At 39.8% G+C, this 17,574-nt stretch overlaps 1 protein-coding gene across 2 annotated transcripts in view; it reads right to left on the reverse strand.

Moving 5' to 3' along the window:
• macf1a (microtubule actin crosslinking factor 1a) overlaps positions 1–17,574 on the reverse strand; it is a 235,137-nt gene that overhangs the window by 213,866 nt on the left and 3,697 nt on the right. For both annotated transcript variants that reach the window (XM_080296149.1, XM_080296146.1), the window contains exon 2: positions 11,389–11,623. In XM_080296149.1, the coding sequence (XP_080152275.1) occupies positions 11,389–11,611 (223 nt within the window). In that variant the 5' untranslated portion in view covers positions 11,612–11,623. The remainder of the gene's footprint in view (positions 1–11,388; positions 11,624–17,574) is intronic.

Here is a 17,574-nt window from a genome sequence, read left to right on the forward strand (position 1 = left end):
ACTGAATACTGAAGTGTGTTGGAACGGGTATTTACTGTCCGTCTGTCATGTGTGGGTCACGGCTGCTGTAACAGGTCTGGAAGTAGCTGCATATCATCATTTACGTCATGCATGCACACATGTGTACTCAGATGAATTTAAACCATGTAACATGACAAAAGATAAAAGGAAAGAGTGAAAGTGGCAGTAAATAAACCAGCCTCACAAGCTCATACAACATTTATCATATCAGCGGTTCAATGACCCAGGAGCCATTCATACATCTTACTGTGACCCTCTTTTCCTTCCTTCCTTGAAGCCTTTAATCTCAACACATCATCAGTGAGCAAGGCCAACACCAACAAACTGGCAGTCTCTGCAGAAATATACTGCTTTGCTGCATTGCAAGAGCTCATTTCTGAAGGTAGCAGAATAAGTAGGAGGTCACAGGTTCAATAAAAAAACATCCTATTTGTGCAAAAAGGAAAACGTTCAGGAGCTTTCCCGCACCAAAGGAAATGTTGGTTAATTATAAAAGCATCACTAGTCTGGCTTAAAACACCTTAAGCGATTTAGAAAAGACTAATTTCTTTATAATAATTACACAAAGATATTATCAGTTTCAAAGTGAATGATTAGATTCGTCTCTCTGCAGAGATCTGACCCCATCTTTCATTACTCTAACATCCTGTTTGTGTCTCCTCACTCTGCCTCTCCCTCATTACAGGACCGACACACATCACATTAACATTACCCCAGTGATGTAAACACAAACAGACACTTTAGGGATACAGATCTGGCACCCTCTGTATCTACAGGAAGTCAAGGAAGATGAATCCAAAATGCGAGAACTGAAAGAAAAACATTCCAACAGATGTTTTTGTCTTAAAAAACAAATAAACTCGGGCTAATGTGACTCTGGTCTCATGGTCCAGTCGTTTCTATTGTACTTTACAGCATTGAACAGCCAGAGAAAAACATCTTTCACTCTATAAAGTCCAGACAGAGTTTCACTGATAAAATGAGGAAAAGCAGGTGATTCCTCCTAAAAATGAACCTGTCGGTGTGTGAAACCATTATATCTCCGTCTAGTGGTGGAGAACGGAAATTACAGATGAGTCAGAGTTGGCCTGAATGACCTCTTGTTTATGTTTCTCCACTTGTATGTTTTCATCTTCATGTCATGATGTGTATTAATAGTAAATACATAAGCGTGAACTTAAATAAAAGTAGTAAAATATGTGTTCAAGTGTATTTTTCACTGTTTTCCTCCCGCAGTGCGAGTCTTCTGCATGTGTTTGTTAGCATGTGTATTGTTGTGTGTCTGTGCTACATGCAGAGTCCAGCTGCACTGTGAATGTGCCAAAAGTACACAAAGTCCTCAACACAACAGCATGACCAAACACTTCAGCTGCAGAGCTCCACCTTGGCTTCTAACTTTAACGTCAGCCACAAACATTTCACACAGAAACCTCTCTGCTGCTTACGTGCCTACTCATGAAACGTCTAAAAAATGAAAGCTAACATCAAACAGTCTGATCTCATTATCCACGCCTGCATTTTTGTGTAAATTACTTCCTAATAATGCAGCTGAGCGCCCTTAATAACCAGCTGAGAGATTAAATCAAATCTATTGTGAGTGACTTGGATTTAAGTTAAAACTCTTTACAGGGTCTGACCTTTGCTCTACTGTTTTGACTTTCACAAATAAACAAATTCAATCATAGATAAAAATGCACTTAAAAGATTATAACAACAAAGCCTGAGTATAAACTCTTAACTGGTTCAAGTGTAGTCGGTGATGTCTGCAATCAGATGTTTCCAATCATGCAATGAGAAAATATGAATGGCATGAGAAGCAGTTTAATGCATCTAATTTGGGTAAGTGCTTTAGCTTTGATCCAAATACTTGTAGATTCATACTAGTAACCACTTTAGCTTACCTCTTATTAATTTATAAAGACTGTTAGTCCAAAATGTGATTATTTAAAATTGTCCTGGTTTTCTTATGTTTCAGTTTCATTGTAACATAAAATTTAAAAAAGAACAGATTTAAATGTGTCCATAATATTTTTCTGTAAATGAATAGATTTAGTGTCTTAATTGAAAACACATTTAACACTCTGCTGTAAAAATCTTTGTTAGTTCTGAACCTTTAGCCCCATAAGTTGAGAAATTAATCCCAGGATATGACACTGCTAAAAACGTCTGTCAAGTTTATTTTAGTTTTATATTCAGTTGATTTCCAGACCAGCAGGTATCTTACAGTACATGTCATCACAGATCTATCACAATCACACTCTAAAACATATTTTGTCTTTAGAAACCATACATTACGAGCTCTTGGTGCATCTTAAAGTATACCCTTCTTTGCTGCCCATTTTACTCTAAATTAACCCATCACTGACAAAATGAACATCATGTTGTAATAAACATGACTTTAAACTGGTGACTGAGACCATAAATTTAACAGAAAAATGTTTACTGTGGTCACAGAATAAGATAGAAATAGAACTAGTTTCCGCCATATTTCTGTACAGTTTGACCTCTCTTTGCAGCCAGGTGTCGCCCCCTGCTGGACACTGGAAGAAGTACAGGTTTAAGGCATTTGAGCATTGGCAGGTCATGAACAGTTTATACCAAAGACACTATCTACTTGCTTTCCTCCCAAAAAAGGAAAAAAGAACCTGTAAAACTTTATAGTGCTTAGAGGATGTAGCCTACTGGCACATCACGGCCAACCGAAAAAAGTTTGTTGGGTGGTGCTTTTTTCTTTTTTTAAACTTTATGTTTCTCTTGCTTTCAAAGTTTCCTTTTCACCACACAATCACTTTTATTTCCCTTTAGTCTCCTTGCTTTATTCCCTTCCTTCTTTCTTTACAATCCTATCTTGCCCATCTCTTTCTGTTTTAAGCTCTTCTACTGTTTCCTCTCATCTTTACTTCTTTCTTATTCATAGCAGTCGTTCTCCTTTTGTTTTTCCGTCTTGTTCCTCGAGCTCATTTCTCTTTCCAAGTTCTTTTTTTAAGTTGTCAGTGCTTGTCTTCATCCTCCTGTTAATCATTCTCTTCTCTGTGTTATGACCTCCTTCACCCTCACATCTATTCACAGAGTCACCCTTTCTTTCCCCTCTTTAAATTCTCCCCCTCTCTCTCCGACTCCATTTCTCTCCTCTCTTCATTACTTTCTAAACTCACACGATCATTCACTCCTCGGTCTCTCTCTCCCTCCTTTCTCCACTCCAAATTAAAATTCGGACACTCTCTCACTCCTTCGCTATTTGTTTTGCGCCCCTTTTATATCCAGTGTCAGTCTCTCTCACCCTTGCCGCCATTGCTTCTCCTAGCCTTGCATAACCATGGAAACAGAGTAGACCACGTCACCATGGCAACAGGGTAATAGCCAGGGCCTTGAGCCGAGGCTTCCTTTCAGTTTGCCTGCAAAAAAAAAAAAAAATGCAGCAGGCAGGATGGCGGACGCCTAAGTTACATGCAGGCAAAGACATCTGAGGTCCTGATGCTCATATGCATAAATTATCACTGCTGCTGCCTCACTCACACTGAGCAAATGTATCACACTGTGTCATTTCCTTTCTTATTTTGTTGTACAAATAATTTCCAAACAATCCTTTATTTGTTGTGTCTCTCCATTACTGCATCTCCATGTAAGTAAAACAAGAAAACCTAAATGTTCAGCATTCATGAGGAATTTTGAAGTCAGAAAGCCTTTTTTGTGATTTAATTGGATGTGATGTAATTACGTCACAACCAAAACCTGAAGAAGAGTAGCAACTCTTGTAAAAATATGCACAAAAACGTCCTTCTAGTTACAGAAATATATAAGAAAATTATCCCATTTCTAACCTAATTTGTGACCTCAGTAAAAAAATTTCAGTTTATGGTTTTAAGTCTTACTTAATGCAACTTGACGTTTAGTTTTTTAATTTATGGTCCAATGAAGAGTAAAAAAGATGTTAAAGCCACCTTATGATTGAAAAGTCAGCACACTATGGGTATGCAGTGCCCTGAGGTTAATGCTCATCAAAAACAAAATTGCAACACAAAGATGGGAGATATCGCATTAGCTATGACCATCTTTTATATACAGTCTAAGACTAACAAACTACTTTTAAAATATTTTTATTCTGGTCTGTGTTTACAGCCCCCAATTAGTTCAAAATGTAATTTGCTGGGAAAATACTGAATTTTCACTCACGTACACAGAAAAACTAGCAGCTGTTGGTCGGTTTCATTGACATTCAGATTCAGCAGACAGGCAGTGCAACCCAAAGTGTCTGAATAACAGAGTCCAGTCACTACAGCAGTGTCTCTCTTTATCCTCTCCAGTATTCACAAAGCTCCCAGTGTTTCCTCCCCTCGTCCTCCACTTCTTCTGCCTGCTCTTTCTTCAGATGTGTAAGGATGCAACTTTTGCCAAAATAAAAATAGATATTTTCCGAGAGAAAAGAATACCTTCTTCCTAGCACTACATCTCTGTGCTACGTGTCCTTAGTCTGTATGAATATGTTATCATGGGGCTAAACTGTGTGGCTTATAAGCAGGCTAATATATTCACATTCTGACCTCTGTTTGACTGGAAATTGAGGTCAGTGTAAACACGCCGTACAGATTATTTAAAATGTAAAATCATCACAATAGGCTGCACACGCCTGAGCGAGCACTGAACAAGCCTGGGAGATACAGGATGTTACCAGAAGCATGAGCTTTAAATGAAAGCCTCTGCAGAGTGAATTCGACAGCGTCAGTATTACAGAGACACTCGTGCTCTGCTTGTCACATCAAACCATTTAGCAGACAGGATATAAAAATGTACAGCATGCTTTACTCAGCAACAAGAACTTATCAAAGCTGACAAGGGGCAAGTGCAAGGTTGCACCTCATAGCGCAAACACAGACAACCATTAACATTTAAACCTATAACTATGTTGGATGACCAGTTAATCTGACATTTACATCTCTGGATGGATGCCAGGTTTGAACCCAGAACCTCCTTTCTGAGCACTTACCACCATGTATTTCCACTATATCATTTGAATGGACTGAAGAAGCTTCAGTTAGTCACATGATTTCTGATCTAAATGATTTCTCCTTTAAAATATTTTAATGCAGGACTCAACATAGGGTGCAAAAGGAAACAACTGTGGATCAAGACAGAGGAGAAAGTATTTTGCACAAGTAAAACCATTTAAATTCACATAATCATGAATCAAAAAACAAAAACAATGTAAAACAGGAAAAAACTAAAAGTCACACTAATCAAGACAAGAAGAGATGCAGAAAGAACGACAATAAGAAGAACATACAGGGAAACTACCACTAATAATAATCTAAATATAGCAGGATAAGAGAGACACAAGAAGAATACTAAAATCTCCAAACTGATAGATAAAAATAAATAAATGATGAACTCAAGGGGTAAAAACAAAAACTGGACAAAATCTCAAATAACACAAAATCAGGACCATGTGCAGAAGCATAGCAGAAAACATAGACACAGCTTCAAACTGGGACTTCACTAACCTGTCAGTGAAATCTTGTTGGTTATATCTATTTTTAATTTACAGTCTTACATATTACTGAATCATCGGCCCATCTTATATCAGGACCCTGTAGTCCTGTGATTTTTTTGTTCCACAGTAAAGCTCTTTATTGTCTGTACTTCTGGAACACAGTATGGGTACACACTTTACAGACTGGTAACAGGCAGTTGTGAGGTAACTGTACTGCTCTGTACTGCATTAAAAGAGGCTTACAACTACTTTTTGTCCCCCACACCCACTCTATATGTTTTTATTTAGCTGTGGCAAAGTGTCTTTGGATCTCCTTTAACCTTCTTGGGGTTTAAAACAAAAAGAAAAGAGTTGTGTTGAGTTAGATGTAATGGTTGAGTTCATAGGATCAGTTGCTATTTGTTGCATTGCTGTAAATTCACAGTGAGTCTGGACATAAAGTCAAATGTTTCGTTGGCAGGTGGAGAGAAAAATGCCACACAGCAGACTTTGGCAGTGTTAGTTAGGTGTTGCCTGTGTTTCAGCCCCAGGGTGGTTTGTGGCGACGCCAACATTTACTCGACTGCGACCTGCTGCCGCCAGAACTGAATGATCTCCACGCAATCGAGTCTGACTCGCTGACTCACCCGCAAGGCGCTGCCAGGAAAGCTCCAGGTCTAAGTGTTTGGTTTAATAACTGGAGATAATAATCCTTAAATGTTTTTCACCTTTCCCAGCTCTTCTCTCTACGCGCACACATGCATGCACTCTAAACAACCGTCTGCACAGCTGTGAATTTCAACGACATGATGCATGTTTATCCAAAAGGCATGAAAAAGTGGAAAAAGCCAAGTGTTCATTAAGAACATATGAGATCATTTGTATTTTCTTCCTCACACCTGAGAGCAGAAATAAATCTGAGAGAAAAGTGGCCTCAAAATGTAAAAGATGCACATAAAATTAACCATAAACTAAATTTACAGTGTGAGCAAGTCGGACTTACAGAGACATTTTTTCCTTCATTTTCTCTGCTTTAAAAGAAGAACTGTGATGATGATGATGATGATGATGATGATGGTGTAACTAACATTTAAACATTGTGTGACTTTACTGCATGTAGTTTTGATCATCTGTAATAAAACGATGACCAGAGAACATAAAAGTGACGCCAGATCTCTTAAACCAGACTCCAGCAATAATGAGGATGCCACATCTGTCCTCAGATCTGGTTGTAATTAGATGTGTAACAGTAACAAAAAGGAGAATGCTTATATCTGTTATGTTATATTGTTATTAAGGCTCAATAAGTGATTCTTGAAGGTTTTAGTTCTGTATTTTTGAACTTTTTAATATCACAGTTTTGCAGTAAAGCTGAACACAGTGGATTTTACTTAAAGTGGACATGTGTTTTAGGAGCTGCTAACATTAGACATGTCTAATCTGCAAACAATGAGATCAGTGTACGTCCAAGGAATATCTGTGTTTCACACTCACACAGATAATTTTTCTACTCTTGGCTCTGTATGATGTCAGAGACGGGATATCCCTTATATCGTCATCTCCGTCACACTGCTGTGGCTGTGAGCACAGATGCCACCTGTTGTTCAAACCTTCTGTTTATGTAGGGCAGCCAATCAGAAGGATGTTGCCTGAAAAGGGGAGGAGCTAAAACAGTTTCAGACAGTGGATAAACTGCTCTCAGGCTCAGGGAAATCAGGATGATTTTGAGCTGTGACTCATACAAAGCTAGTCTAGTAAAGTCCGTAAATATCTATAAATGGATTTATTTATTTTCTTGTTTCACCTTTACTTATCAGTTGGTTCCAGCTGTTTTCATGATTGTGTCAAATTGTATTTCACATGACATTATTCACAGGTTTATCCTTTAACCACACGCTGCCTTCATTTCACCTCCTTTTGATCTATTATCCTTATTTCAAAAGCCATGCATGTGTAGATGTGTGCATGTGAGAGCCAGTCTTACACGCACTCTCACTTACCTAGTGTACAAATTGAATTCCCCTTTTGCTCTTTGTCATCTTCCTTTCCTCCACAAAGCTTGCACATCTAACTTTATTTTTACTTGGCAGGAAACACCAGGTTGGTTCAGATAAACTCATTATATACATACAGACACTCACTGTCTTCACACTAACATCAAAACAAGTAAACACTCACATGGTCCTCTGTTCTGTGAAACTAACATAAGTGAATTAAGTACATTAATAAAACATAAAAGGTCTTTAATGGGAGCTCTACTGCAGCGTCAGGCAACAGATTCCTTTCTCCAAACATTTGCTGACAGATTTAGGAAGGACAAGAAAGTGAAAGCTTCTCTAAAAACAGCCATAAAAGTATCTGACGGGCTTCTCCTGTGAATGGAAGAGAGTCTAAAACATTAATGTGGGAGGCCTTGAAATGGTTCCAGGGCAGGAAATATCCCAAACTTTCTCCATGTCTATGTTGTAAGAGAATCAGCATTGAGATACAAATACAAGACACACACACACACACGCAGAGTGAGCCATCTCTCTTGACCTGATTGTGCTGATGATATGAACTCCTTCACCCGGCCCTGACCTACATGCTGTTTCCATGTCTGAAACGTAGACTTTCACTGCCTCTTATCGCTTCCCTGCTTCAACATCCCAACCAACATATTTCCTCACAGAACAAGAGCAAACCTCACTGGAAGAATGTAAACAAATAGCAGGGGTGTGCATGTAACACTTTTGGTTCTCTTAAAAAATTTAAGGTATTTATGAAAGAAGGTGATTTGATGATGTCATTAAATTGAACATAAATGTAGAAATCACAACAAATGAATAACAGACTAATAATAATGATAAATCATTTAAATCCTCAGTGGAACAGAAGCACTGTGTGTTGCCTAATGCAAGTTAGCAATGCTGAAAGGGTTATTGATGATGTCAGACAGCTTAAAATTGGTGCGCTGATTATAGAAGCAATAAATCTGGCTCCTCGAGGTTTCTGGAGCGCCCGCCTTTTTGGGTTTCAATTATAGTCTCAAAAAAACAAGGAGAGTGCAAAGTGAAGGCATTAAGAAAGTATAATTCACTTTGAGAAGAAACCTCCTGAGTGGTAATCAATATTCTGATGTCAAAATAAATATTGAAAAAAAATCAAATATACCTTCTATATTGATTGAACTAAAAGTAATTTAAGGGAAACATAAGATTAAGAAAAGTGTGATAAGAGAAAAAATGCTGAACAAAGATGTAGGTTGCCAAATAATCTAAAAATTGCTTGTTATTGGCAGCCGTCCTGTTGTTGATAAGATGCTGTGGTTGTTGCCTCATTGGAGAGCTGTTAAGCTGCTATATGATGTGCTATGATCAGAGTTTCCTCTACTGCTGGATCAGCTGTAGGCCAGCAGAGTTATAGAGCATGCTGACGAAGCTGGAGGCCTTACTGTCCATCCACTGAAGCGCATTTATATAAAAGCCTCAAACTGAAAAAATAAGCACAACTATTAGACGCCATCAGAGGATAAAGCCACACATGAGCCTGCTTTTACTTCATTTCCCTCAATTTTCAAACTCGAGGTCCCCTCTTCTCTGTATTTAAAAAAAGGCGTGCTGCCAGTGATCCATTACGTGAGCAGGGGAGCCCCGGCCTCTCTAGAGAACTGAGTAACCTACATTTCTCCTCCATCTTCTGTTACCACAAATACGAGAGGATGATACTGGCTCCTGACTTTGACATGTGATCCCTGCACGTAGGAATGTACACAATAAAAATGAGATAAAGCTCATCTCTGCTGCCTTCACAATGAAACTAAGCGTTTTCTTGTATTCAAGGTTCATGTTGCTCACAGCTCTTTATTGACATTTGCTAACCACCATTATTAAAACCGATAACTAAGAAAACAGTGATTATTACATCTGAGTGTTACACGATAACACTTTTAATAACAAGCCGCAGACGTCTTTATCCATCCCATAAATAAAAGACTAGAAATTTCTTCTCATTTCTTTGACATTTAAGGAGATGAGGCTTTTTTCAGAGGATGCTTAATGACTGTTTGAAAGAAGCCCTGTGATTAGTGAAAATGTCAGTGTGCATGTGAGAGTGGATGCATGAGGAATAATTCACGACAAGAAGAAAAAAACCTTTTTGCAGAGATATTTGGTGATAAAAAGACAAATAATATGAGAGCGACGTGTTTCCTTTTAAAGACTCTTTTCAGGAGCAAAAGGTTGGTCCAATGTCAGCTTTTCTACATTAGAGCTGTAGATGCCCTGCCTATGCAATTCTTATTACTTATTGATTCAAGTCTGTTAATATAAGGGACTGTAAAGCCTATATCAGTTATACTCAACTTACCACCGATGGATGGCCTGGGGGTGACACGGGATGTTCTCAACAAAGATACAAACAGGAGGAGAAACTACACATGACTGAAAACCTAAAGTCAAGGAACTCATCACAAGGGCAGGTAGATGTAGGCACAGTGGGTAAACTAAACTACAGAAGTGTGGAAACACTTGGTTTCTGGCAATAATTATGAACAGTGGGATGTCACACTGACAGGAAGTAAATACGCTGAGAACACTTAACTTATGAAATATTTTCAAACTAAAATGGGGAACAAAAAGTAACCAAAAACTCTGGAACTCTTAACCGTTTTGGTTGTTTATTCATTTCCTTTGATACATATATCCATCCATTTGAGTCTGAGTCACTGGGCAGAAGACTTCCTTCACCCCAGCCAAATGTTCCACTGGGGGACGCTGAGTCGTTCCAAAGCCAGCTGAGAGATATAATCTCTTCAGCATCCAGGAGGCGTCCTGATCAGATACCTGAACAACCTCTATTACTTGTATATTTCTTTATTAATTGGTGCAAAAGCATTTCCTGAGCAAAGCAACCTGAATGTCCCCATGCTGCTGACGTTGCTTATATTTTATGTTTTGTATAAAGCTTCATTTTGATTGAAAATGACACACTACATCCATTTTCTAAACTTCTTATCCAACCATGACATCAGGGGGCTGCGCTGCACCCTAATCCCAGCTGACACAGGGAAAGAGGCAGCAAACACCTAATCCGTGACAAAGGCAGGGCTAAATACAGACAATCATTCATGCTCACATCCACACACCTTGCAGTCAGCTTTGAAATGTCCAACCAATCTCACGTCAGGATCCAGCTGACCAGGAACGTTCAAACTAAGAACCTTTGATGTGCAGCAACTGTGCTTTGCTCCTGTCAGTTTTAATGTTACATCAGAGTGCATTTTTCAGCAGTTTTCCCCTTGTAGCACTAACGCTACAAACCAGACACATATATTTAAAGATTACTTAAAACTGTGGTTATCCAAACTCAGCCTTCATTGACTCACAAAAAAGGCAAAAGGAAGAACTCGGACAGAACCAGGAAAAGGCAGAAGAGAGACATAGTATCTTATGCAGCAGGTTTTTCATAGAAACTCAGAAGATTTTTCTCAGAGCATGACGTCCCAGCACATTTCAGACCCAGCAACACCCTCAGACAAAAATAAACAAAGCAGGTAGTGTGTGTGCAATGCAGTGAGGAGTGCTCGGACCTTTACACAGGAAGAACCAAACAACCACTCCACAGACACATGGCACAATTACATGGGTCACATCTTGACCCATGTAAGCGTAATAGCTCACAGGATGTTGGGAGGCAATGCCTCACAAACGACCCTGTGATGGCAATGACCCATGAAGCTTCTGAAGACCTCTCTGTATAGTTTCCCTCCTTCATGAAAGCAGGTAAAGTTGTGCCTGAAAGCCCCACTCTGCTTTTATAGAGTTCAATCAGCAAAATTCTGCCTCTTCACCATCTCCTGAAAGCTTCCCTTGAGTGTTGCTCAAAGGCAGAAAGATAAAGTATTACATTTATCAACTCACCTGCGACCCGAACCACCGCCCTCTCTGCTGGGTCCAACACTGAATCTTGGCTCTTCCTCTTCTTCCTCTCATGCTTAGACAGGTTCCATGGCAAAGTGTCTCCCGGTGGGCCCACAAGTCCTGATGTACACGGGGATAACGACCCCCCTGAACGCTCGCTACGAAATGACGGCTCGCTGACGCAGGAGCGCTCACTCAGAGTATCATCATCCGAAGACTCCATCTCTGCTTAGGGCTGCAAGGAGGAGAAGGAAGGAGAGGAAGGATGGTAGGAGGAAAAAGGGATGTGGGAAGGGTGGGAAGAGAAAAGAGGTCAGAAAAGAAGGACAACGGGGAAACACTCGATAATTTATTGCTTGCTTAAAGTGTGATCACGCAGGGGTCATGAATGATGCAAAGTTGTAACATAACAACAGTAGTAATGTAGCAAGACGGATGAGAGAAATGAGGAAGGAGAATGAACTGGGTTAAACTAATCATTGTGTCCAGATGATAGCTTCAGTGTTCAGGAAGCTGCAGATGTGCAGCGACAGCTGGATGGAAGCGAAACAGCGGCTCAGAGAAGAAGACGACACACATCGCACTGGAAATGTCTGAGGCTTGCTCGAATAAACAAAACATGAAAGATGTAACTTTGAGACACAGATGAAATTTCATCCTTAGCTTCAGTTGATCAGAACGCATAAAGCGGACCGCTTGCTTTACCCTCTTAAATCGCTATTTATGTGCTCGGACCGACACATAAATAATGCACAGACTGCTTCTGCAACACGGAGGCGCGGTGGTTTGAACTGTGCCTCACAGCAAGAAGGCTCTGTGTTCAAACCTTGTGATTAGCTGATGCTTTTCTATGTGTTTACATGTTCTCCCTGTGCCTGCATGGGTTTCAGCACTCTGGCTTCCTCTCAGAGGCCAAAGATGGCATCATGTGACATTAACTGTCTAAACTGGCCATAGATGTAGTTATCCAATCACAGTCCTAACACTGTTGACCTGTACATCACCTCTCGGATGGATGCTTCTAAAATAGATGTGGTCCATGTTCCTACATTACTGAAAAAGCTTCTTATTTTGTACATTTTGTGGATTTCTTTACCCCACATGACATTTTTTGCAACATCTATTATTTTAAAAAAAACCATCTTTCAAGCTTTTTAAAAACACAATTTTCTTCGAAGTTGTGGGTGCACTGACAAATTGCTCAAATGGGAACTCATTCCAAACTGTTATTTATTTATATTTTTCCTCTATCTTAGTGTGCTCTTTAGACATCCAGATAGATGTCTGCGTTTTCCTAATTACAGTGGAACTCAATGACACTCGCTTCATGGTGCTCAAACTTTTGATAAACTCCACAGTAATATTTCTTTCCAAAAATCACAACCAGATTGCACAAACAAGTCTGCAAGCTTGTCGTGAGCAGACTCACACTGTTTCCCTTTGGCTGAATTAGACTGCCAGCTACATCACAGCACTGAAGCATCTATCCGTGATGAAGGGGGTCATGCTCCTGACAGCGTAAACACTGACGCTGTCCTCCCTCAGCTGAGCTGTAAGGTTACAGCTACATTTACAGCCCCCGGACAAACACAAAGATCATGCAAACTTTTAAGGCATAAAAAGAGATAGAAGCTGGTGTAACTGCTCCAGTTTGGACACACACCAGTTTTTATAGATATATGGAAGATTCCAGGTGTGATGGAAGAAAGTAATCTCTGAGCTGAGGTGGGGGGATGGGAAACAGTTCAGCAGGCTGAGCAGAGGCTGTGATGAAAAAGGAGCAGCGAGATGAGATTTTAAAGTCTGAGTAGCGTTTCTATTTTTAAAGAAGAGTCAATATGCAGGAAGACAGAAGAGAGCTTTTCCCTTTGTCTTCGTCTCGCTTTCACTCCTTATACCTTCTCACGTTTCTACACTTCTATCTGTTGCTCATCTCCACTCTTTAACCTACCTCTCTAAAGCGAATTAGGGGCTGCAGGCGTCACACACACAAGAAGGAAGTGTGTGTGTGTGTTTGTAGGACTCTGGGGACCCGATGAACTGATCCGTCCATCTCAGGATCAATACATCAATAACTCTAAACTCAGCACCTCTATTCTGAGAGAATGAATTGCCTTATATCAGCTCTTATATTTCAGCTCCACAGGGAGTCCCAGCAGTTCTGTGCTGAGGTTTAAAAACGGGGGACAATAATATCAAATGCAGCTGAATGCATGGGAGAGCAGCAGGATGCTAGCTTGTTATTGTGAAAAAGTACATAAAAGTACAGGTGTTACTAACAGCACTAACAGCTGCTTTGTTCTAATCAAATGAGTCTGTGGCCTGTGCATAAAAGCAGAACCCTGAAACTGAAAGCAGCTAAATGGAATTCAGCCTTGATTAACGTCATCATTTATGACATTTCCTCCCCATTTAAATCAGTGCAGTGGGTAAAATATGCAGACTTTGACCTCAGCAGTAACTATAAAGTGGACTCAGCACAAAGTATAAATTATGGCAGAGCTGTTGTATTTGAATGCACAAATAAATTATGTTTTTCTTGTTTATGTCAGTGTTTGTTTTAAACAAGAGTAGAATAAGTTATAATCTTTAAATAATTAGAGATGACATATTACTTTTATTTCCTTGTTTTCAAAAGCCCGCCAACTTCACTAGACGGGGATACTGTTTGTTCTACAGTTCATCCACCGACAGTTAGAGCTAAAAGCGAACACTGCGACCTCTGAGAAATTCTCCTTAGCAAACAATCGGCTTAACCCTCAAAGTGTTGCAGATTGTCGCTGAATAACTTCTGCTGGCTGCCAAAGACTTCGTCACAGTAGATCTGCGTTTACCCCCTCCATGCTGTAGCAGACTACACTGTGGAATGACCTGAGAGGTGGTCACAGAGTGGGAATGATTCACTGCACGACGTGTGAGTCCAACACAACGGCTGAGATTTCCATCTGCTCCGCTGCTGCCAAAAATCCTCCTCCTCCTCCTCCACCTCCGCTGACTGGCCTCTGGCTAAACCGCTGGCAAAACCCCACTTCCTGAATCCCTCCGTCTCCCCAGCAACGCCGCGAGGAAGAGGTTAAATGCCTTCCCAGAATTCTCAGCGACCTCACTGGTGTATAGCTGTGTGTGTAAGTCTGGTTCCCTGCCGCTTTCTGACAGTGAGTCAGTGCCACTGCAACAAGCGGTTTTATAAATAGAGCCAGAACTGAGGCTTCAAAGCCGCACCGTGTCATTACAGCTCCGTGAAGACAGAATGAGAACTTTGAAGAAAAAGAAACTACCAGGAGGAGAAACGCGAGCAAGAGCGAGCTCACTCCTTCTGTGATGAGACCCTCGCCAAGGCGTTTTTACTCACAGACACAGCTTTCCTCAATAAGACCATCAAACAAAAGCACACACACAGTTTGGTGAATTCCAGCCATTACACTTTAAAATATACACTGAAAAGGGGCCATCACAGGTTAATTTGAGCCCTAGTTTCTCAAAAGTGCTTAACTTAATCATTGCTTTCTGACACACCAACTGTTTAATCTTTGCTTCATGTCTACAGAAGAATTACCACCTTTCGGGTGTGCACCTTAACCAACCAGTGAAGTTACAGGTTGCCTCTCTTCCTGTTCACACTCACATATCTATTTATATGGAAGATTTTGAAGGAATTTAATTGGTGGCCAGAAAAGATTTGAGTCACCAATTTAATATCTGACCAAACATGCTCACACTTGGCTCTTCTTAATAAAAGTCAGAGTTTCATGTCGTATTATTTCGTCATGGTAAAGATAACTATTGAACTTTTGGAAATAAATATCACTTCAGATTTTTTCCAGTGAGACATTTGTGTACAGTCTGCTAGAATTATTGGAGAAATGTGTGATTTATGGTTAAATATTGAGGTTTTTTTGTAAAGTGACCTTTAACCTCCGCTCACCAAATTCTAATCAGAACCTTCAGTCCAAGGTACTCAGGTGATGTGCTGCCATGATTGTTGCTGTCATTAATCACTGGTCTATGAGTCGTCACTCCATGAGAAGCACAGGTCAGTGATGAGTCCCTGCCACTGCACTCAGCTCTGGGTAATCTGCTCCAAATCCCTGCAGGAACATCCATTCCTCTGCATTTCTGCCTCTGTGCCCTTGGGCCTTTCCTCCTTCCTATTAAACTTATTATATCCTATTAATTATGACTTAAAAAAGCAAATGACCAGCAACATGCAATCCAAACACAGAGAGGCCAGCGGGTTCAAACCCAGAACCTTCTTGGTGTTTGGCACTAACCAACACATGACTGTGGTTCATAAAAACTAACCCTGTTCCTCTTGATTTGATTTTAGACTTTCAGTTAAACATTTTTAGACAATCAATATAAAAATGTGCCCCAGATTGAAACTATTTGTTAGATGATTTTTGTTATTAATTTTACAAATCTACTAACTGATAGATCTAAGAGGTATCACGCGACTCTGAAATGACCCACAAATGTTCTTCGAGCCTGAATAAATGTCTTTAAATTATTTGCCTGGTTTAACAAAAGTCAAAAACATCCCATTTACAAAAGGGAGAAAAGCACTGAAAGGTTAAACAACACTGCTGTTGCTTAGGTTTTCTATCAAACAATAATATTGTAATACAGGCGTATTTGTATATATAGGACATATATACACGCAGAGCTTTTGGCCTCTTCCTGTGACAGACTGTAGCAGTTCAATCAAACCAAACAAAGGTACTGGATGGTTGACTGGCCTGATTTATAACTCGCAGCCAGGATTTACATGGACACGGTCTGTTCCCACAGCTTAGTCTCAGCAGCGTGTGTGTGTCTGAATGTGTGTGTGTGTGTGTGCTGCAGGAAACAAAAGTAACATAAAACAGAGAGAGACTGTGACAGAGATGTAGAGTGAGAAAGAGCGACGAGGGAAGACAGGAGAAGAGATTTGAGGAGCGAGAGAAATCCAGACATTTGCAGACTAACGGTCGTAACTGCCGGTGAAACTCTAGTCTCTTCAGGGCAGCATTCCAGCATGGTAACAGCCACTGATGAGAGTTTCACTGACATTCATGCTCATTGGACAAAAACAATCCCTGACACACACCGTAACATGAAGCCACCAAACAAGAAAACACAACTGATTAACATCTGACTCATTGTGTACATCCTGCAAAATCTGGGAACCTGCATGCTCCCAACTAACCCAGTAAAACCTGAAACAACCCCCCAAAATAGACTGAGATATGAAGTCTGACAAAGAAACTACAAACTGTAGTTGATTGAAACTAAGTTATTACCTTAACCTGACCTTTTTTTGTGTTCTATATATTCTAAATATTAAGTGATTCACAACGTCACAATCTTCGCAGGAGTGGATGTCCCACCAAATTCCCCCTGAGGTCAGACCATGCAATGCTCAGAGAAACTGTAAAAAACTAAGAGCTACATCTCAGACTCTACAGGCTTCAGTTAGCATGTTAAAGTTAATGACAGTCCAATTAGTGAAAAAATTAACAAATAAAATATGTTAATTTTTTAGAATCAAGAATCAAAGTACAGCAATGACGCAGTGAAAGTACAGACCTTAGCCAGAAATGCTGTGGTGGGACCTTATGAGAGCTATGCATAAAAGAGTGTGAAGAAAACGAAGAAAGTTTAGCAAGTTTAGCTCAACAATATGAAATACTGACAGAGGCACACAGGATACTGCTACTAAAGCTGCTGAATTATGAGATACGCTTAGTTTTTCCTGTAGCTGTACATGTCTTATACTGTGGTTTAATATAGTCACATTTATACAAACTACATTTTTCTATTTCCTTTTTATAAGGGTGCACTGATTAGCTTTATTCAGTAATGCAAGTAGCTTTAGCAAATGCTAGCTTACCCACTGTTTCTATTTCTGATGATTAAAATTAAATACATTGAATTTATTATTTGGTTGACTGACCTGATTTATGTGGTGCTGCTAAATCCAGTCAAGGGGGGGGGAAATCCCAGATAAACATACGCAACTTAAAAGCTAAAAGCTAACTAGTCTAGCTTATTGAGAAAAAAAGGACCTGCTATATTTTATGCTTTTAGTTTTAAGGTTTTCCAGTTTAAGTTGGCTTAAATCCCTTTAGATCATACTTACATTTATTAGATTACAGATAAACAATATAGGTTTGGAAATATATGTATATAAAAAACGAGTCAGCAATC

Source organism: Astatotilapia calliptera, chromosome 22 (assembly GCF_964374335.1).
Source record: "Astatotilapia calliptera chromosome 22, fAstCal68.1, whole genome shotgun sequence".
Lineage (NCBI taxonomy): Eukaryota > Metazoa > Chordata > Actinopteri > Cichliformes > Cichlidae > Astatotilapia > Astatotilapia calliptera.